The sequence below is a fragment of the Theropithecus gelada genome, chromosome 6 (genome assembly GCF_003255815.1).
Source record: "Theropithecus gelada isolate Dixy chromosome 6, Tgel_1.0, whole genome shotgun sequence".
In the NCBI taxonomy this organism is placed as follows: Eukaryota; Metazoa; Chordata; class Mammalia; order Primates; family Cercopithecidae; genus Theropithecus; species Theropithecus gelada.
In genome coordinates this window covers 49,951,007-49,974,272 of record NC_037673.1, presented here as the reverse complement: position 1 = coordinate 49,974,272, position 23,266 = coordinate 49,951,007, and the positions used below count along the sequence as shown (strand labels likewise).

The window sequence follows — 23,266 nt, the reverse complement described above, 5'->3', positions numbered from 1 at the left end:
TAGTATTTTGATAGACTTGTATATATAAGTCCCATATATTTCTTAAAATTTTTTTCCAGTTTTATTGAGGTATACTTGACAAAAATTGTATATATTTAAAGTATACAATATGATGTTTCGATACACATATACATTGTGAGGTGATTACCACAATCCAGCTAATTAACATATTCCTCACCTCACGTAGTCCCTTCTTTTGTGTGGTGAGAATATTTAAGATCTACTCTCAGCAAATTTCAAGTAAACATATAGCTCATAAAATAATAAAATACTAGCACAATTTGGGCAGTTGTCGTCATCACAAAATTTGCATTATGCGTATTAAGAACAAAAGGTATACTTTCAGACACTTAGATTGAAGGATTTTTTTCTTATGTTTGGGCAAATAAGAAACCTAGTAATCCTATTTGTTATATCTAGTGAAAACATCTTTTACCTAAGGAATACATTTATTCAACAAATATTGAATGACTATTTTGTGCCAGGCACCCACCCAGTGATCTTTTTGTACCAACCTAAAATACCTCGGGGAACACTCTGCATCTTATCTGTGGCTGGGACCCACAGGACAGCCACACTGACTTTAGGAATCACCTGGTTACATCAGTGGATGCTTATTTCTGGAGAGATTGGTCCAGAAGGATACTGGAACGGCAGACAAACCCTTCGCCTACTTCGTCTGCCGGGTTTGGGTTGCCTATTTCCTCTGCCGGGTTCGGTTCAGCCTTACCCTCTCAGTTCAGTGCCACTCTGTGCTTGCCATCGAGCTTCAGCCTGTCCCCATTGGAGAGCAGGGGTGGGTGGTGGCTGTTGATTATATCTGAAAGCACATTATCATGGGGTTACTGGGTCACTGTAGATATTTCTAGGATTTTGTACATAGGTTGTTAAATGCATGTTTATTTTGTCATATGCAGTGTTGATAGGTATATGTGGATTTCAAGATTTTCTTACTTAAATATTTCTTTAGAAGTTCCTTATGTTTTTAAAGAACATAGAACATTCTTTATATTTTAAAAGAATCATGCCTTCAGTAAGTAGGCTTTATTCTAAGTTTGGAACTGAGACTGTTATGCTTTTAAAGTCTACAGTAGAGAGGTTAAGGAGTTAACCTGGGGCATGCCAGAACTGGGATGGAATGGCCTTGAAAGATTTTAGTGCATTGCACTTGACTTAGATAGGATCTTTCCTGACCCTTGCTTACTTAGGAATGGCAGAGTTAATTGGTGGTTCAGGTATTAAGGGGCTACTATCACTCTGATATGTAGCTTTTCCATCTCTGTAACTTGTCTTCAAGTAACTGAAAGAGTAATATATATTAAAAAAATAGCCTTTAATCAGATTGCCTGCAGTGTTTCATGGTCACTTTAAAGCCATGACTTTGCATGATTGCTAGGTAAATTCACTCAAGAAATAGGAAATACAAATTCTTTATGTTTCAAGTATTTTTGAACAAGTGGTAAAATGAAATTGATTTTTATCATGTTTAAATGAAAGTAACAGCAGATATTCAATGAGTGACTTATTTTGTGGATATTTTTGTCCTTTGGATATGATGTATAGAGTCACAATGTATTTTCATCTTTTTTGAGAAATTAGTGATTTAGACATCTTACATAGTTACTGAGCACCTGGTACAGTAAAGAGCTCTCTTAAGAATGATTTGTGTGATGTAGTTAGGTGGACCATCCAGCAGAGGGCGGTAGAGCCAGGGCCATAGTAAAAGTTACAGTAAAGTTGCGTTTAGCAACTTGAGTCTTAGATTTAATTTTGCATAGAATCAAAAGTTCAGTTTAGTAGCCGTTTTCTTTAAAGTCAGGCTGTAGTGGTTCCTAAATGAAAATTAGGCCCTGATTTTGTGTAAGATGATGTCCAATCTTTGACACTTTAAAAATATTAAAAGATGATGATGAGGAAGGAGTTTTTAAAAATGCAATTTGTAGTTTTTAACAAGTGATGTAGAATAAATAAAAGTACTTTTTAAAAAGTAAGTGTACAATTATTTTCCAGTTAATTCTATGGGACAAAATGATTGCTTTAATACAGGTCTTTTGACAGCATTTCCTAACCTGCTCTGTGAAAAAGAAATAAAATGTAGTGCTCTTTTTCTGTAACATTTTATTTTTTTAAGAGATGGCGGAGGGGGAGTCTCATTATGTTGCTGGCCTTGAACTCCTGGGTTCAAAGGATCCTCCCTGCCTCAGCCTCCCAAGTAGCTGCAATTCCCACACTCAGCTCTCCAAGATCGTATTTGAATGTGAGAAATACAGCAGATGCACTTATTGATGGTTGTGCTGCAGTGAGCTGCCCTCCAGAGACGGCTCAACACAACTGCGATGGGCAGGGAGGCATGTGAGACAGCACTGCAGACATGAATGGAGATGCTGGTGCATCACTATTTATGGCAGCACACACTCACTTTCCACCCCATCTTTGCATTACTCTGCCATCTGTACAGCGATGGCAGTCTGTGAGCCCAATGTGTACTTATTTTATAACTTCAGCACATTTATTTCAGCATGCTCTTTAAAAATATTTAAACCCTCCTGCTTACTACTGTTTTTTTAAAAAAAACAACTATGCAGATGACTCTGCTTTTGCATGTTGCAGCAGTTTGGCTGATTTTTTTTTTCCCTCTCTATTCAAAGCACACATTTTATTTCAAGAGGTAAGTTGTGCTTTAGAGCTTTAGAGCAGTGCTTCTCAACTTCAATGCAATATGAATCCCTTGGGGATGCTGTAGAACTTCCAATTTGACTTGAATAGTTTTGAGTGGCCCCTGAGATGTGTGTTTTTAATAGGCTTCAGGTGATGCAGCACCGTCTGTCCATGGGCCACACTTTGAGGAACAATGCTTTCTGCTGTCTCAAAACTTTGAAGGCAGTTTAAGAGTCCTACAAAACATCCAGTGGTCACTGCTAGAAACATAGACTGGACAACTATGGCGAATTATAGCCTCAGTCTTCTTAAATTGAGTCTTGGATGTGAGCAAAGTGAATGTATAAGATAAAAATAGTAAAATACATAACTTGTAAAAGCCCAAAGAAAATAACTTTATTTTCCAGACAATTGTAACAATATTCAATAATGTGGTATGAAAAGAGTGGCTTACAATTAATGAAACTTTTCTGTTTGTTATACTTGTATATGAGAAAAGCTATTAACTAGTTTATGTTGACAACAATTTAATTTTTGTTTCTCGTAAATCAAATGAATTCTGCAACTTTTCGTACAAACATGCATTTATTTTTATAGTTTTTGTGGAAAGTAAAGAGGCAAAACATATTTAATCAAAAACATCAAACACATTTGAACAAAGACTTATCTATTATGTATAAAGGAAAATATCCAAGACAATTTCTTTAAAATATACACAATTCTAACATAGTTATGCAATATATACATTCATATTTTGACAATCTGCCAAAATAAACAGGTACATATGAAACTATATTTACATAATGGCTACAGTTTCAGTCTTTAGAGTTCAAAGAAATAGTTAATATTTTCACTTATTTCACACTTTTCCCTCATGTTTCTCATTCACCTCTAGATTTTAAATTAACTTTTCAAATTGGTTAAAATGGGTATGCATACACAAAAGGGCATAGTCCTACAAAGTTTTTTATATAATTGTTTTATGTGTGGAAATTGAAATATGAAAGATGGATCAGGGATCTCAGTTTAAGGGATCCTGCCTTCTGTATGATGATGTCTTAATTTTTGAGATTTTCATATATTGGGTTATAGCTATATATCAGGACAGGTAAATACATTATAAAATTATACACTTTGTAACAATTTTTAGTATAATCACTTGTGTGACTATAATAAATTGGCTTTATTTTCTTTACTCTTCACATTTTGAAGATAATTTTTGATGACTATTTTACAAAAATAACATTGCTAGCTAGAAAAATTTCTGTCCAGTTAGGAGTTCTTATTTTGCTGCTGAAATGAGTGATGCACAATTTTAAATCTCTGTAGTTTCTTCATAAGTTATTTTACTATCTTACTATTTTATAAGCCTTGTGTGGCAGTCAAGTTTTTACCACATTCTATAGACCTTGTCTGTATACCATTTATGAAATGGAAATTTGAATTTGACATCTTTTATGCCCTCTACTGACTTTTAAAGCAAAAATATTGTTGAATAGGAACACATAGCTTTTATTTAAAAAATGTTTTTCCCCTGAATTTCTTGTATGAATACTCACCTTTGCTTAAAAGTGCTTGAGAAATACTGCCCCCCAGCACTGACAATGTCTGGAGACATTTTTTGATTGTCCTGACTGCAGGGGGAGGATGCTCTGGCACCAAGTAGCTAGAGGCCAGGGATGCTGCTAAACATCATACCTTATAGGACAGAGCTGCTGTCCTACAAGGTACAGGACATTCCCTGCAAGGAAGAATCACCTGGCCCCAAATGACAGTAGTGCCCAGGTTGAGAGACCCTGCCCTGGTGTGATAAATGGTGCACAGACAAGTGGCTAATGGTTTATAGTAATTCAACTGCTCCCTGTAAACAGTGTAAACTAGGCTGATTACCTAAGGCAAGGCTAACCAAAGCTTTCAAGTTCTGTATATGTATGTTTAGTACTTATTTAAGGAAGTACTCACCTAAAGAAGGTGAGACAGAGTAAAATAAAAGGAAGGTTGTGCTATAATTCTTTGTATAGCACATTGAAAAGCTAATATTTATATATACAGTACTAACTCTTTTTTTTTTTTTTTTAAACGGAGTCTTGCCCTGTCGCCCAGGCTGGAGTGCAGTGGCACGATCTTGGCTCACTGTAGCCTCCGCATCCCAGGTTCAAGTGATTCTCCTGCGTCAGCTTCCCGAGTAGCTGGGATTACAGCACCTGCCACTATGTCCAGCTAATTTTTGTGTTATTAGCAGAGATGGGGTTTCACTATATTGGCCAGGCTGGTCTCAAAGTCCTGACCTCATGATCCACTGGCCTCAGCCTCCCAAAGTGTAGGGATTACAGGTGTGAGCCACTGTTCCCAGCCACAATGTTTTTTTAAATAGTCATTTTTTTTGAGACAGGGTCTTGCTATGTTGCTTAGGCTGGACTTGAACTCCTGGACTCAAGCGATCCTCCTGTCTCAGTCTCCCAAGTAGCTGGAGCTGCAGGCACACACCAGCATCACTAGCTGTTAAATATTCTTTATCAAGTTAATCACTAGTTTCTCTAGTCTTTTTTTTTTTTTTTTTTTTTTTTTAAATAAAATTTTCGTTGGAACAAAGCGAATTCTCACAGCTGTTATAACAAGAATTGGACTCTGGCATACCTAACTAGAGAATACCATGCTATTTTTTCTATAAAACCCTGGCATTTTATGCCTTTTCTTTTTTGTTTTGTGTTGTCAATTACAAAGTAATTCTGTAAACAGTACAGACAGCCCTGGACTGCCAACATAGGGGCTGGGCCAGGGCAGTCAAGGTCGTCCATATGCACCTGGGCAGATAACCTGTTTTCCTCTGACATTTTTTTCCAAGTCAAATTCTTGGAAGATTGTCTATTTGTATGATAGAAATCCAGACCATAGACTTTTAAAACTAAAAGCATCACTGCTGAACTCCAGCTCAGTCTTCCCATTTTATAATGAGGACTCTGAAGTTTATAGAGGTCAAGGACTTGTCCAAAGCTTTAAATATGTAGTGTCTGTGCCCTTTTCCTCTAAGTTTCTCCTAGAGAATGTGGGGGCTCAGGAACAGAGAAAATTAGGTGCGAAAAGTAGAAATGTTTCTCAAAGTGTGGTCCATCTGCATCCTAGTGACTGGGGTGCCTGTTAAAATGCATATTGCTGGGCCTTATCCCAATCTGACCAAATCATCTCAGGATCTACCTTTTGGACAAACTTGCCTAGGTCAAATTCTTTCTTGTGGAAGTTTAAGTTCTTCAGAAACAAGACAGCCACAGAGGGTGCACCTGCCAATTTGGTGGCTTCCAGTGCCTCATCTGTAACTTCTCATGAAATCCTGAGATGTTTTACTTTACATTGTTTACATCCCCTCGCGTTCCAACATTTAGAAATTCACTCGAGCTTATTTTTCTTACTTGTTTAGCACTAAATGAAAATAGCTTCCTGAAGGTAAGGAGGTTATATACAGTAATTCATGCAAGTGTGTAAATTAAACAGGTGACTTTTCCCAATATCTAATGCACAGCAGCTGTCCTGAAGGAGTGGGAACTTTGGATGAGGGGCAAAGGAGGGGATAACTTTGGACCACTGGAGAGAAAGTCAGGCTGTAGAGGGCTTCTATAATAATGGGACCACCAGGAGGTGGGAGAGTGGTTCAGTAAGGGAGGAGGAAGGTTGCCAAAGAAATACTCATCTTTCAGAAATTCACTAGGTTACTGCCAGTCACCCAAACAAGTCCTAAAAGGTAACTGTTGTGCCTCCTAAAAGAGAAAGGAAATGTCCTCCTTTTCCTTCCTCTGGCACAGGATGGGCCTCTAGCAGATGGGATTTTACCTAAATGTTATATTCTGGGTTTTAAACAAAATTTTGTGCCTTGGTCTCTATATCGCCCCCTCTCCTAACTTAAATGGACATATAGGAGGTATACTCTAAGCTCAGTTATTCAAGCATGTTTTGATCATTAGAGCAAGATGGGGTGTGGAAGGGGCAGCCGTGCTCTAAAAGGAACCAACAACAAACTTTACCTAGTTTATAAATAAAATTATCACTTAGAAGTATCATCTGTGGCAACTTTGGATGAGCAGCATAAATTGAAAAACAACCTGTGTTTTTGTTAACATCAATAGTCATTAAAATATACACAAGTGGAAGTACGTACATATCAGGCACTTCCGCTTTTGTTGTTGCTGTTTAAAGACAAGTATTTTAAAGAAAACAGTTTTCCCCCTTAAAATCTGAGAGTATCATATTTTTCTTTAAAAGTTATCATGCTTGGAAGCATTTCATGTTTCTGACAAAATGCACATTAGAATGTAAACTCTGGGCCAGCCAGTTTAAAGATTACTTTTTTTCCCCATCATATAAAATAAGTGTTTTACCCATTATATCCCTACCCGCTCCCCGCACCTCCCCAACCCCCCACAATATCTTCATGCCAAACTGACCTGCAGTTTTCTCTTAAAATACCAGGTTAGTTTACCTATGACATGATTAAAAAAAAAAAAAAAAAAAGGGATTTAAAAAGAAATCCATTCACGCAAACAGCAAACTCTGGCTGGGATGCTGCCAGTTCCCACTGCAGGTAGGTCTGCTGGTTCAGCTATTGAGTTCTGTGGTCTCGTCAATCTCATCTGGATTTTTGGTCATCTTTTCATATTTTCTTTTGAAGAAGCCGAGCTGTAAAGGTGATGATTCAAAAATGTTACCACTCGTAGCTTATTTTGTAAGGTGCCTCCCACCGCCTTGGCTGCGCACGTCCTCTGACACACCTCTGGGAATCCCTGAGGCTCTGAAGGGAGGTGTGCAGACTGATGACCTGGTATCTGTCACCCGCTAGAAGGAAACAGCTATCTAGAGAGCTCAGCTGCATTGCGTAAAGCTACATTTGTCAGCGTCTACTTATTTGAAGCTGAACAAAACATGCAGGGCTCTGGATAAAAGGAAAGTTTAAAAGAAGATAAAATCCTTACTGGTTGTTTTTAATGACATGAGTAAGAAACTGTAAACAAACTTGCATTTCTTTTCTCCTTGTGATAGAGAAGGTACCATATAAAACCTGAGGTTGATGTTTTGTAAGCAAATTCAAGGCTGGCCTTCAGGAGCCCTGTATTTTAAAATATGAAGCTTTTCTTACCTTCCATAAAATTGCAACCAGAGCTAACAGCAAAAGGATTCCAGCAATTATACTTCCTATTATAACTCCTATTGGCACTTCGGCTTTCTCATCAGGTTTCATTATCATCAGGGGAATCTGGAAATGTCAGTTGACAGTTGAGTTATTTTAATACCACACAAAAAGTGGGAAGATGGTCTAGTCCAATTCTCTCGTTCTGTAAGTGAAGGTCTACAGCTCTAGAAGGTGACATGATTTGCTCATGATGGCGTATCTCAAACACTGGCAGAACAGTTTTAGAGAAAATCCTCCTGCAAAGTCCATCCAGCTAAAAAATACAACTTTTCTAGTTTCCCCCCTTTAACTACATCACTGTCTTGTGGCTACTTCATGCCTGAGAATCTCAGATGCTTATTTTACTTATGAAATAGAAACTTCCATTTCTAGCATACATTCAAATCAAGTGAAAGCATCATCAAGTGAAAGCAAACAGCTTTGGGGAGAGGAGTCAAAGAAACTCATTAACCCAACTTGATGGTGATGAAACCACAGCTTTGTATTGGGTCTAAAATACTAGGTTCACTTAAACCTCATTCCAAGTTGATATTGTTGGAAAAGTAGAAATAGTATCTCAAGGGTCAAGTTGACCTTTTCAGTGGGAAAGTTGTCCTTGAGGCTACTTAGGATTCTTTATGTCTGCTTCCTGGCAATCTTTGAGATGCTGTAATGGAATGGCTGCCCTGAGTTTTAACAGTAAAACTGTATATTCAGTTTTTAATTAATTAGGGGAAATTTAATTAATTGGGGAAAGAGTCTCAACCATTCTCTTTAGAAAATATTCCTAAAGAGCTATATGTAGAAGCAAAAGAAGGGGATAATATGTGTTTTATTTACTTGATTTAACATTAAATTGCAGTGGCAAATGAGCTGCTTTTTGTCATATAATTTATGGGCTGCACTAAACTTGCAGCTGACCTTGGCGACTGTATTTCTTTTCATTTGTATCTTCAAGAACTAAAATATAAGGCTTGATGAATTTATGAATAAAGTGATGATAAATTCATGTAGCTCACTGCTTAATGGCAGTCATAAGCTTTCTTCTCTCTTTTCCACAGCTTTCTAACCCAAGGAACCACAGATCCCTATGGACCCATGACTATAGCATTTTGTGGATCAGATTTTTAAGTGGGCTAGGGATTCAAATAAATATAACAGACACTTAGAACATGTGAAGTTATTATTTAGGTTAGATACCTTATTCAAAAATTTATCCAAATTAATGTTTAGATTAAAAAATTTTCATAGACACAACTGAGTAATATTAGGCTGGTGCAAAAGTAATTGCAGTCTTTGATATTAAAAATACTTTTTCTTTACTTTTTTTTTTTTTTTTGAGATAGAGTCTGGCTCTGTCATCCAGGATGGCGTGCAGTGGTGCAATCTCAGCTCACTGCAACCTCTGCCTCGCAGGTTCAAGTGATTCTCCTGCCTCAGCCTCCCAAGTAGCTTTGATTACAGGTGTGCACCACCACACCCAGCTAATTTTTGTCTTTTTAGTAGAGATAGGGTTTTACTATGTTGACCAAGCTAGTCTCAAACTCCCAACCTCAGGTGATTCGCCTGCCTCGGCCTCTCAAAGTGTTGGGATTACAGGTTTGAGCCAATGCTCCCAGCCTTTCTTTACTTTTAATGGCAGATACCACAATTACTTTTGCACCTAGTAATTGGCTTCTGTTATTTATTAGTATTGCTCAGAGGAAACCAATAAAAGAAGAATCTAATGGGTTTGTTAAAATTGTTCATTTGAATTTCCGATTAATATATTTAATACTGCTTTCTAAAAACAGTTTTCAGTGGCGTTTCACATATTGTCTGAACACTGTTTTTCTAAAGTGAGCTTTTAAAAAAAATCTATAATACTTCTCCCCAATGCTAAGTTCATAGCATTTTGAATTTGAAGCCCGCATTTCCTTTGGCTCTATTTCTGATTTTCCAGGCCCTAGTCTCTGAAGAGAGGGTGTGGGCTTTCACTGAGGCTCCTAAACCAGAGGCAGAGAAGCAAGCTCTGTTGTGTGGAATCATTTTTCCCTGGACAAGAGTGAGGCCCCAGTGCTGTGAGCTTTACTCTCAGGCATGGAGTGAGGAGGCCCAGAGTTCATGGGGCCATAACTTTTTGACCAAGTCTGTAGGCTGGAGCAGTGGACTGAGGCCAACTGCCAAGCTGGCCTTGGGGGCAGACTCTTAAACTGGCTTTCAACTCCTAACACAAGCATTGGGAGGAAAATGCTCAGGGCTCTGCCAGCAGATTAGCTGGGCATGGAAATCCCACTATATCTAAACATGGCACATTCTAACCAGAGATTTAGTGCTAAGGAAAATTATCTCATGCCAGCTTGTGGAACAGAGAGCCTTTGTTTTCTGTGAAAGTACATTTCTCTGTAAAAGCTTTTTTTTTTTTTTTTTTTTTTTTTTTAATTCAAGGGGAGCATTTATAGTCCTCCAGAACGTAAGATCTAATGAATGGACATGCCACACAGTATCAGTGTCTAGTTGTAAGGAGAACTATTTTTAAAAACCCTCTAATAAATGCATTATTTATTAAGCATGCTTCAGTACCTTTCTTTAAAAATTATTCAAAATACAATTTATGATTTAAATTAGCATAATTAGGTTTTGTGGCCTAAAGCTCCAGACCATTTTGTGTAAGCAGGAGGAGAAAGGAAGAACTGGTGCTGCTGGCTTAGTCATGAGAAGAGACACCCTGGAGTCCCAAACAACATAGAGCCCCTTTTGTTGTGCTGCTCACTGGATCACCACTTCTAGGAAAGCCAGCTTTGCTGACATGGGTGGGGGGCATGGAGGAGGGCAAGTATAGCACTGAACTTTTTAAGTAGCACACACCCTCGCCGAAATCTCAACATAATAAACATCAGATCTTTAAAGTTTTAGTAAGATGTTTCTACGTACATGTAGGTGAGAAGAGTGACTACTCCGGGCTTTTAGAAATGGAATGCCTATCACAGACCCTGAGGCTCACAAGGAAGGTGTGATATGCTCACCGTAACAGTGTTATCTTCGATCACGTATATCTCAGGGTTGTAGGTGTTGATTTCTGCAGCTGCCGTTAGCTGTACTGTCTGGAACGTTGACTGGAACATAAAGGAATATGTTTTATCCTAGCAGCAGAAAATGCAGAAAAGCTGGCATGCTTATGATTTATGTATTTATTTCCTGGTGGAATGTGACAAGAGCAAATAGTTCTGAAGACCTGTCCAGAATCTGTGTGTGTTTAAACCAGTGCTGTGTAACAGGACTGCCCGTCAGAAATACCTAGGGTAATTTTAAGATATGTAGATGCCTGCACCTTGCCACCACGAATCTACTTTTTGGGGTGGGATCAAGACATGAGTGGGTTAAAATATCTCCCTGAGGAGATCTGAACTTGAGAACTGCGTTGAAAAACGAGGATTTAAAAATGAATTTAACTTGGAAGATCATAGTTCAGATTTTTTTTTAAATAAAGTTTATAACATGAGAGAAAATTGTAAACTTGGCATCTTTGTATACTTACCTGAACAAGTCACACAATGGAATGGAAAACCGACATTTAAAAGGGAAGAGAATTTTCCTTCTGGGTACATGTGTGTAAAATAATACTGTTTGAAAGTGCATTTGAATTTGACCACCCATGGCTCTGAACTTTTTGGCTTGTTATATCACATCAGTATAACTTCAGATTTCCTATCTAAGTGTTTCTATCAAATAACACTTAATTTGGGGCAGGTATGTAGGAAGGATATTTTATGCTGCTGTTACTGGTAACTTCCTAATTCAAAATAACTTTACATTCATTCCTCCATCTAGTTACAGAAAAAGAGCCTAGTTTTCAGCCAGGCACAATGGCTCATATCCATAATCCCAGCACTTTGGGAGGCTGAGGGGGGGTAGATTACCAGAGGTCAGGAGTTCAAGACCAGCCTGGTCAATATGGCGAAACCCCATCTCTACTAAAGAATATAAAAAAATTAGCCGGGTGTGATGGTGGGCGCCTGTAATCCCAGAGACTTGGGAGGCTGAGACAGGAGAATCACTTGAACCCGGGAGGCGGAGGTTGCAGTGAGCTGAGATCGAGCCACTGCACTCCAGCCTGGGCAACAGAGCAAGGCTCCTCTAAAAAGAAAAAAAAAAAAAAAAAAAAAAGGTCTATTTTTCAATAGAAACATTATGGATGTGTCTATTTCACTATTTTCTCTATATTAGGTCTGATGCTACTGTAAAGTAGAATGCAGTGCTCACATGTTAGAGCTGCTTTCACATGCTGTGGCTACTAGGACTCAGTTTTTCTGGTTACTAGGGCACATTATTGAACAGACTCTATGAGGTAATTTGCTAAACAATATCTGGGAGCCAGAAAGACTGTATTTCCAAAAACCGAGCATTTTATTTCCTTTCCACTGACTCAGTCTCTGGTTACTGTTAATTTTCTCAAGCTAGATGACTGGATCAGAAATTAACCATGCTCACCAGTCTCTTAAACATATTATTGGGGGAAACATTAAGAGTATTGATAATGGTTTAAGTTTAAGAAAAAAACTGGCAGTTAAGTAAATACTGGTTTCATAATCCCCAAAGACTAAAGATGAAAGAATTTTTCTTATAGCATTCTCAAAATAGGCCCTTCTCACAGGCACACACTATCCTACTTATTAACACAGGGTTAATAAGTAGAGGTAGGCATGGCACACACATCTGGAGAGTGAAGGAACGCACCTGCTAGCATTCAAGAAGACTTCTCCTTACAAATGGCAGCAACTCTATCATCAATTTGGAGGCCTGATCAATCACTTTGTAATGAAATTACTTGAAATGTTAAGTTGCCTTGCACTACATCAGAGAAAAGGTAGCAACAAAAGGCAGTGCATCAATGGGTTCAAATACAGGAAATGAAATCCATATTTCAGACGGGACCTCCTGGCCGGGCGCGGTGGCTCAAGCCTGTAATCCCAGCACTTTGGGAGGCCGAGACGGGTGGATCACGAGGTCAGGAGATCGAGACCATCCTGGCGAACACGGTGAAACCCCGTCTCTACTAAAAAATGCAAAAAAACTAGCCGGGCGAGGTGGCGGGCGCCTGTAGTCCCAGCTACTCGGGAGGCTGAGGCAGGAGAATGGCGTAAACCCGGGAGGCGGAGCTTGCAGTGAGCTGAGATCCGGCCACTGCACTCCAGTCTGGGCGACAGAGCGAGACTCCATCTCAAAAAAAACAAAAACAAAAAAAACAAAAAAACAAAAAAAACAGACTGGACCTCCTAAGTGGTCTGAGAAACATCCACTTTGCTGCTTAAATTGCTGGAAGCAAGGTGAGGATAAACATTTGACTTTTCACGAAGGAGAAAGATATGTAGGACTTGACACCAATCCTTGTATGTCACTTGACATACCTTGACATCTCAAGGGTGTTTCCTTAGTTTAACCACCATAGCCACATTAAAGTGGCATAAATACTACACTTTCTAGGAAGTTTGCTCCCAGAAATAAACTACTGCTTCTGAAGATCGTTGGGAAGGTACTTTAAAAAGTCCCACAGTTAAAATGATGTAGTCTTAAACTCGAGAAAATCCAAATGTGTTTTACAGAGCTGGCATGCATGCATTTTGATGTGCAACAGTCAGTGTTCCTTCCAGTTGGCAAAATTTGCTCTGAAAACATTTGTTCCTCAAATCCAAGGAGCCAAGAACCAATGGAGCAAAACTAAGCACCACACGGCAGCAGCTGGGAAGGTGGTGCAACTAACAGCACTCTTCACATCTTAAAGGACCTAGAATTGTCCTGAAGGCTTGAAACAAATATAACTAACAGGAAAACAAAGTAAAAGCAAGCAAGCCAGAAGAAATATTCAACTCCTCACTTCCCCATTCCCCCAATTCTGCATTTTTTCTAACTTTTACTATTCATTTTTCTTCCATGTCTTTATCCAAGAATATTATATTTGTCTCCAGGGATGAGTTTGGAGGGTGCTGAGTTCTCCAGTTTTATAAAACTCTATAGCAGGAAGTGGGTTTATTGAAGAGATCATGAAACAGTAAAAAGAAAAAAAAAAAAAAAAACGAGTAGCGTTTGGCTGTAAGCACCTTGGGAACAGATTTATTTGTTAAAAAGAAAAAAAAAAATTTAGTAAGAGCTACAAAGGTCCCCAGGAGGTTTCAGACTAATTTCTGTTTTTCTTCCTCAATTGGAGCTCATGTCAGTAAAAGGAATGCTAGCCACACAAGCAGTCCAATTTAAGGAGGCCGGTCTATCCTTATATTTTTTTCATGCCAGACTGAAATTCTGGCTACCAAAATCCCTGCTGAAAGCAAATATCACTAGAGCAGATTCACAGTTGCCATATGGAACAACAACAACAACAACAACAATGACATTGTTTTGGCTTTTTCTTCAAACTTTTCATGGGAATTGAGATGACTTAGAAAATCATGTGCCCACTGGGCTCTTCCATCAGGGAAGGTAAAACAGGAGAGCAGGATGATGACCTGGCTGTAATATAGGAAGACATATCCGTATGCTAGATTCATCTACTGGGTGGTTTGAGATCAATCATACAATTAACTGAGAGCTCAAGGAGTGAGACAGAGCACAGGCATTTTGATTTGGGTGTGGCAGAGGAGACTGGGAAGATGGAGAGTGGGGTAAGTCCTAGAGCGGGACAAAGCAGGCTGCCTCTTGTAGCCCAGGGCCTCAGAGATGACCTTGACACCATTTCCATCGATGTGGTAGGTCGCATGGAGTCTGAGAAACAGACCCTTTCACAAGTACCCCAGGCGACTCTGAGGCACTGTGACAAATTGGATGAGCATTGGAAAGGGATGGAAGTGTGCTGCCTTCCAGGGTGAAATGCTCTGGGTGATTTGGCCACTGCAGACGTTAGCCAGAATACTTATTTTGTCAAAGGGGAAGAACTTGTCAGTGCAGCCTTACATTTCCTTGCTGTTGATAAATCTAACAAATAAAACTTATACTTACTGAAGCAAAAGTCCCGTTCCAAATTCTTGTAGTCACATTAACAAAGTATTCTCCTTTCATGTGAAGGTCTTTCAACCAGCAGGTAACATTACTACAGGAAGCAGTTCTGCAGTTCTTATAGTATGGAGTCAAAGGTAAAAGAGAGAGAAAGTTAGTAGGAGTTAAAAATAAATACTAAAATTTTAAAGATAGATAAAACCCAGTGCTGGGATGCATCTAGGAAAACAGACAATCTCATGAGCTATTAGTAGTTCTAACCCTCCTGCCCTCCTTCAAGGGATTTTGGGACTATATCTCAAAATGTACAAAGTGCACACCCTTTGCCCCATCCATTTCCTGTCTGTATAGACAGCCTCAGGAGATAATCAGCAATGCGTGGAACAAAGTACCCCAAGCCTGTTTATTGCACTACTATTTCTAAGAGTAAAAAGACCTAAAAACCCATCGCCCCCCAAACTGTAACTTGTTTATCAACAATGTACTAGTTAAATAATTATTAAACATACACAAAATGTACTACAATTTTGTCATTAAACCTAATGATAGACTCCCTAGATTTTAAAAAAAAGTTGACCGAAAGAGGATCAGTGGTTCCAAGGGCTAGTGGGGCGGGTGGAATGAATAAGCAGAGCACCGATGATGTGGAGGGCAGTGAATATACACTGTATGATACTATAGTGGGGGATACATGTCATTTTACATTTGTCAAATTCCACAGCATGGATTTTAACAACACCAAGAGTGAACCCTAATGTAAACTATGGATTTTGGTTGATGATGATACATTTATGTAGTTTCATTGATTGTAACAAGTATACCACTCTGGTGCAGGATTTTGATAGTGGGGGAGGCTGTGTGGGACAGGGGGTATATGAGAAACTTCTGTACTTTCCACTCAATTCTTCCATGAACTTAAAACTGCATTAAAAAATGAAGTGATTAATTGAAAATCTATGAATATTGACCTATGTTCCAGGCCAAAAGGTAGCATGGCCCACTTCCGTTACAGCATGCATTTACCTATTTGTAGATTAATACACATTAAAAGAAACATAATTTTATTCTTCTGGTTTCCTGTTTTCCCCATCCTTCACAAAATAAAACAATTGCAATCAAAGAAAACCAGGAGAATTCCAATACTGTTCATAGGGGAGAGCTGTGGTTTGTTTAGGAGTTATTGCTTACTAAAGGTTTACTTATTTCAATATTTAATATGTGCCAAGCACCATGCCAGATGCTAGACTCGTCTCTTTCCCAAAGAAGCAGGCATAGCTTGACAGCAGGAAATAACAAGATATTGAAAAACAAAGAAGTGCAGCAGCATATTTCACAGCTAAATAAAAAACATCAGTAGTATGTGGAAGGGGGATTTAAGGGGCTTCTCCTCTGTAGCACACACCCAGTTCCTTCACAGCTCTTTGCCTTGTTTCCAAAGTGCACAATGCATAAACACAATAGCTTCACATGAGTTTTTCTGATGTCATGAAATCTGGAACTTGTATTTTATAAGAAGAGGCATAAGATAATTCCAGTAACCTAGATTTGAACACGTATTAGGTTGGTGCAAAAGTAATTGTGGGTTTCAAAACCGTATTTACTTTTGCACAACCTAATATTTTCTAAGTCTTGACTCATATAAGCATCAAAGTCAAAATAAGTAAGCTCTATGATATCAGTTGGTAGGAGAAAAGCAGCATCCTGATCACAGGTGAAATAAATGAATAAGGGGAACTTTCACATGTTAACTTGTCCTCACCAATTCTTTGGTGTGCCTGAAATTTTCACTTTTGAAAGATACAGAAGATGTTTGTCCTATTTTCAGTGGATTGATATCTGCATTACAACTGATATCACCAGCCTATAAAAGAAGAACACCTGATCAGACTTCAGAAACAAAACAGTTTATAATGTTCCTTTCAACATGTTAGGAAATCCTCCTATCACTTGTAGGGGCCTGGGAAGGGCTGTTAGGATTCTTTCAATGCCGCTGACCTGGCCACACTTCATATAATCGTCAGGTAAACATGAAGTATTTAAATGCTCCTGATGTGAACTGATGAGGTGGGCTAGGTTCTTATAGCCCACATATGATGAGGCAAATGTGTAATAGCTAAACACTGTGAATAATTCAGGGTAATTTTCTCTGGAACATTTTAGGATTTTGATTTTCCTGTAGCCCCCTATGCACACTACAGGAATAAAACAACTATTGAATAATATCACTGTTGGACTGAAGATGAGCCAGTGTCAAGGGGTTTGGCTAGAGCTGTGCTTGTCAGCCCAGGATGCGTGCTAGAATCACGGGGTGGATGGAGTGGGGGTGGTTAAAGAAAAACCCTAGTGTAGGAATCTTATCCCTAGAGATTCTGATTTAATTACCTGGGTTAGGTTTGGGCACTCTTATTTAAAAGAGCAAACAGAGAGATTAAAATGAACAGCCAGGGTTGAGTATTACCAGGAGAAAGTCCAGGCTGGCTGCTTGAAGACCAGCTCCTCACTGCAGCTGTGAAGACCTGCTATGCTTCCCATACAGGTTCAGCCTCTCACTTCCCAGCCTGCACAGGGCCTGTCAAAGTCAGATCTTCACCTGGCCAAAATGGGGTTTTTGGAATAATTTCTGCCACCTGCAATTGCCTAGACTCAAACATTTGTTTTCTTGTAACAATATTCTTCTTCTAATATGAAATTAACTGCTAGTCAGTTGGCACCTGGGCTGCATAGGAGTTACCGTCTGTTTCCCATCCGTAAAATGTCAGACATGATCACCCTAATCTCATGGGTTATTTCCATCTTGAAAGTGCATATTTTTTAGGCAATTTTGTATTCTTTACCTTGTCTGTTTGCACCCCAGTTAGGTACATCAGTGGGTTCTTTTCTTTGGTATATTGAGGGATGTGGATGATTACAGTTGCCATGCTTACTGGAACACTTCCTGTTGTTACCTACATAGAGAATAAAATGCGCCAGTACTGCAACAGGATGTACATGATGCCAGGAAATTCACCGGTAACCCCTGTGTTGATGAAGGGCAACTACGAGGTGGTAAGATTGAGTCCAAATGAAAGTGAGCCATCACTTTATAGTCACACTTCAAGCCTCTGTGTCTCACCTCTTAAAACACATTTATGCCTGAGGTTGCATTTTTTTTGAAATTTCAATCATACTTTGGCGATGACTTTGAGCAGTAGGATATAAGTAACTCCCACATGCTTCGTGTTCCAATAATGGAACAGTAGGCATAAATGGCTCAATGGAAAAAAACTCAACATCTACAATGTTAATGGGTAAGTAATTTGTGACTTGCAAGACATGTGGTATAAATGGTTAAAATGCCATCTGTGGAGTTGGGATGCCAGGGTGTGCTGTCCCAGTCTGCTGCTGATTAGCAGTGTGGCTTGGGCAAGGAACATGACCTCTCTGTGCTTTTCTTATTTGTAAAATAAAGATGATCAGAAATTCAGCAGGAATGTGCTGGCACAGGGCACTTGTACAGCATCTGTTCTAACTGGTGGGGGTTTCTGTTCTAATTGGCCAGGGCTCATACCCTACTGGTTATTTAAATATTTTAAATAACATCCCTGGAAATAATACCAAGCTCAAAACTGATCTGGGAACTAAATGGGATAACGTATGTAAAGCACTTGATACAACAGCTGGTACTTATTACACACTCTATGAATGTTATTACCACTACTTGAATAGATGCCCCATTAAAGAATGTAGTTGCCAAATACCATCCACATTTTATAAATTCTATTATAGTATCTAGATCATAAAGATTCTTCTAAAGATTTTTTTATCACAAAATTGCAGGGTTGCAACCATGTAACAAACTAGTGAGAAATGAACAAAAATAAAATGGTATTGACTTAGGATAGTGGATAAATTCTTTTTACTTCCCAAAGTGTATTTAATTTTGTTACATTATAAAATAGTTATTCTTTCACAAATTAATTTATCTTCATATATCTGGTAGTAATCTTTAGATTAATAATTGCTTTCTAATAGTAAATAGAATTTGGTTCAAAAATATTTTTAGATACTACCTAGTATTGCTGTACAGATTTGTATACAAAAGGAAAATTCAAACAGAAGTAGTCTCTAAGGATAAATTGACATAATAATCATATTCCAAAGACTCTTCCCCACAGCAATACCTTTATAGTAATACTCTGTTGGTTAATATTGAACATTTGCCTTCAAAATATATCAATTATCTCTTACCCAAGACACATAACTACGCACAAAGCCCGGTTGTTTACTTGTCTATGATCTAGCCTATCGGTTATCAAAGTATGGCACCTGGACCAGCAGCATAAGCATCACCTGGGAGCTTGTTAGATATGCAAATGTAGAGGCCCACCCCAGACCTACTGAATCTGAAACCCTGGAGATAAAGCCCAGTATCTGTGTTTTCACAATTCCTCCAGGTGATTTTAATGCACTCTCAAGTTTGAGAACCACGGATGTATTTCAATTTCTTTTTACTTTTTCCTTTTATTTCCAGACTCATTTTTTTTTTTCTTCTCGCTTTCTCCTGGATTTGCCATCCTTATGACAGGCTTACCAACCTTCAGGGAGAAGATGAATTTTGGGCCAATATCTTCAAAACTGTGCACGATTGAAGGAACATTCCCATCCGAAGAGATTTCATAAAAATTTATGTTGGTAGATCTGTTGGATGATGTTTGTAAAGCCAAATATTTTAGTTTGCTTTTGTTCTTGAAGGTTAATATTTCTTTTATTTAAGTATCTTATAGTTTAGGTTAAAATAAATTTTACTTTTAGTTACAAAGGCACCAAATCAAAAGAAATGCTTGTTATGGGCTTATGGTCCAAGGTATGTTTCTAAGACTAACATAAATTCCTTTCAAAACATATTTCTTTGTGGACTTTCTGCTAAGAGTTTGTGCATTATATGTCTACCAATTGTCAAGTTTCTAAATAAGTACAAAAGTATTACTTTAGAATTGACAGTAGAACTCTTCCCAGGATTACTGTTACATTGACTAGCATGTTAACATAGTAGACAGTCAGTACTTGTTGGTTGAATAAATGGATTTATAAGCCAAGGGTTTTCACCTTGCTGTGGCTCAAATGTAATAACAGGGTACTGAGCACCTTCAGTGTTCATTACTGGATGCCTGTATTATTCATTCTTCCTATCCTTCTTTAGTTGCAAACCAATTCAAATGGTTTAGTCTGAATGGGGTTGGTCAAATCTGTTTCCGCCATTAGTGTAGAGACCACCTTTAAGATGGCTGATCCAGAGGTTTTAGTATTCTGGACCTAAACACACTGGACTTTGCTTAAGATTACCAACAAAGTTCTGCAAGCAAAGTGATGATGAGATCAGAGAAACCCTCATGGGACCACTCAGACTAGAATGAAACTGGGGTCCTCCCCTCTCCTCACTCATTTCTGGGGCTCTGAGGTGGGATTCCAACCAGAGTAGCTTCTTTGGGTTGGGGATTAAGGTATGAGTGGTGAGGGTAGGGGTCTGAGAACACTGTGCATATCCTTTCCATTTATTCCCACTGGACAATTTATGTTAATTATAGAATGTTAATTCTATTTCTTAAAAACTTGGGGTGGGCATTTTCTGAAGTAGAATTTTTTTGGGTTTCTGTACTAAAACCTTGTCTTTCCCTCTTTTATGCCTTAATGAATTTTTTCCAAATCCATAAAAGGAAAATATATCATAGGGAGACTTGAGTGGATGTATTTGTCAAGGTTATGTATGAGAGGAAACAATGATTTTTCAGCCTGACATGGAAAATGGGAAAACTGACTAGGATTTGAAACAGAAAGCTTGGATGTGTGTGCATGAATTATTTCCTATGCCTTCCAGAAGATCTTTGTGTGAGATCCTAAATGGGGCCAATTTCTAAATTAATATGGTCTCTCTTTGCATTTTAAAGAGATCTGACACTTTTCCATTTGTTACTTAAGTGTTCCTTAGGCTACTTAAGTGTTGATCAATATATTTATAATAGTAGTTATCTATACTCAGGGGGATCCTGCTTCAGAAATAATACTATTATCGCTATTTCTACCCATCTTTTTTTTACAGTATAATTGTACAGTTATACAGTATCAAATTTGTTGCTAAGAAATACACTAAGTTATTGGGTAGGATTTTTTTCAAAAGTTTGTAAAGATGTTTGTTAAATTTTTTTGCAGCATTGCTTGTGATGGTTAAACCAAACAAAATAAAAATGCAGAACAACCAAATATCTTGTTAATATTGAATTGGTTATATAAATTATGATCCAGTCAGAACTGGAATAAGTTGGATCTGTATGTCCTCATATGAAAACTTTTCTAAGATTACGTAAAATGCAAGGTACAGAAGAGTGTTTTAGCATTCCTTTTGGGTAATAAAATGTGCGTGTGTGTGTGTGTGTGTGTGTGTGTGTTATATGCATATATCCTGGTAGATAAGCAACCCTGTATCTGGAAGATATTCGGAAAAGTGTTAGTCCCCTATGGGGAGTGGCACTAGGGAAGGTGGGGAGGGATGATCTCTCACTGTGTATCTTTCTCTAATGTTTGGGTTTTCTTGGTAGTAGGACTAGGAGCCGTTTTAGCTTTTGTCCTTTATAATTCTCTACGTTAATATTTTTGAAGATGTATTTTAAAGAACATTAGAATACATTTGAATTCAAGTTGCCATTACAAAAATACATGCCTAATATGATAATTAGTAAAAGTAAAGTCTCATTTCAATCTTATATTTATTTTATTCTTAAATATCTGGGAAAATATTGGCCATTGTAGGACAGTAGAATAATAAAAAGACTGTATTGACAAAAAATATTTAGAAGAAAGGATCAATATAAGAAGGAAAATATTCAGGTAATGTGGTAACATCAATTTGGGTTGGTTGCATTTGTTTCCAATGCCTTATTTTAGCAAGTGGGGATCCTTTGAAGTCTGCAGTTGCTGATGACTTTTTCAGAGATGTATTATTTGGACTGTATTTTGCTTCTGCTTGTGCTGTTTGCAACTCACTTGATACAGAAGCATTCTTTTCATCTTTGCTCTTTGGCTCAAGCTCTAGACATGATGACATATTTTCCTTTTTGTTTTTGCTCAGAGAGCTATTGAATGATCTACAGATTCCATGCTCTTAGGGGCTGGGGTGATTGTGGTAGAAATTAGACAAACCTGCTGTCACTGGATTTCTTGGGAAAGTGCTGCAGTGTGCCATTCAGGGGTCATTGATCTGTGCTGGGAAGCTGTCCTAGTGCTTCACCAGGTAGAGAACTCTGGCTCCCAGGCCTGTAGGAGGGCATTACCTGGGCCCATTGCACCTGCACAACTGTGCCCCAGTTTGTCTGCCATGAACTCACCTTATTTCTATGTATGAGTTAAAGTGATATCAATCTATTAGAACCTGTGAAATGTGGATGTTACCCACTTCCCAAGACACCCGTCCCCCTGAACAATTAAAAACAGCTGGTATCAACCAGTAACATTTACACCACTGCTCTCAGGTTTGCTTGCTTTGGGCAGGTAAAAACAGGGAACAAAGCATTTCTTTATGGATGACCTCCTTTGGAAAAAACCTCATTTCCTCCTGGCTGGAAGAAAACCCTAATCTGATATGTTAGGAATTTTTCACTCAGAAACTAGACTTGATCTAGTTTCAATATTTGAATATTCAAACCGTGACTAGATTCAATATTTATTGTGAAACTACTGTGTGTAAAACTTTGTGCTTGGGGCCTCAATGTCCAGGAATGGGGATACCGCCTGAGATCTCATATACAATGGGAAGCAGGCAGTGAGAAGAAAGTGCAGACAATTCTCAGGACCTTTGAGAGTTCTGTTTCAACATTTTGAGAATGTTTGCAGCTACTCAGAGGGCCTGCAATGTGAAGTGTGCCTGTGATGTGTGGCTACAGGGATCTTTCTCTGCCTTTCTGGGCTGTTCTCGTTAGTTTAATAAACCTAATGAGTCACTCAAGGTTTTCCTAGGGACCGATATGTCTGTGGACTTCTGTTTTAGTTGACAAGAATTGTAATTCAAATTCTTCAGTTAAGAATGAGCATACAGAGGACTTCTTTAGCCATGAGCCAAAAATCTTCTGATCTAGAGTTGGTGTTAGTGATAACAGGTTACCCACTGCTTCACCTACCTTGTTAAGTGAATTTCAGCATCATACAGGAGAGGAATTTTGAGGTTGACCAAATTATCAGCCTCATTTTCTTCTTGGCTTTCACTATAGAAAGAAACATTACGAAATTGATTCCCTATTTAATAAATGGTGCTGGGAAAATTGGCTAGCCATAAGTAGAAAGCTGAAACTGGATCCTTTCTTTACTCCTTATACGAAAATTAATTCAAGATAGATTAGAGACTTAAATGTTAGACCTAATACCATAAAAACCCTAGAAGAAAACCTAGGTAGTACCATTCAGGACATAGGCATGGGCAAAGACTTCATGTCTAAAACACCAAAAGCAACGGCAGCA

General features: G+C 38.4%; 1 protein-coding gene across 1 annotated transcript in view; it reads right to left on the bottom strand.

The window, feature by feature from the left end:
• Window positions 1-3,028: 3,028 nt before the first annotated feature.
• The window catches only part of ITGA2 (integrin subunit alpha 2), a 109,652-nt gene continuing 89,414 nt past the window's right edge, over window positions 3,029-23,266 (bottom strand). The window contains exons 23-30 of the mRNA XM_025389394.1: window positions 22,930-23,013; window positions 19,357-19,459; window positions 17,617-17,727; window positions 16,542-16,643; window positions 14,786-14,899; window positions 10,822-10,911; window positions 7,784-7,900; window positions 3,029-7,326 (exon numbers count right to left, since the gene is read on the bottom strand). Coding sequence (XP_025245179.1) covers window positions 7,246-7,326; window positions 7,784-7,900; window positions 10,822-10,911; window positions 14,786-14,899; window positions 16,542-16,643; window positions 17,617-17,727; window positions 19,357-19,459; window positions 22,930-23,013 — 802 coding nt within the window. The 3' untranslated portion in view covers window positions 3,029-7,245. The remainder of the gene's footprint in view (window positions 7,327-7,783; window positions 7,901-10,821; window positions 10,912-14,785; window positions 14,900-16,541; window positions 16,644-17,616; window positions 17,728-19,356; window positions 19,460-22,929; window positions 23,014-23,266) is intronic.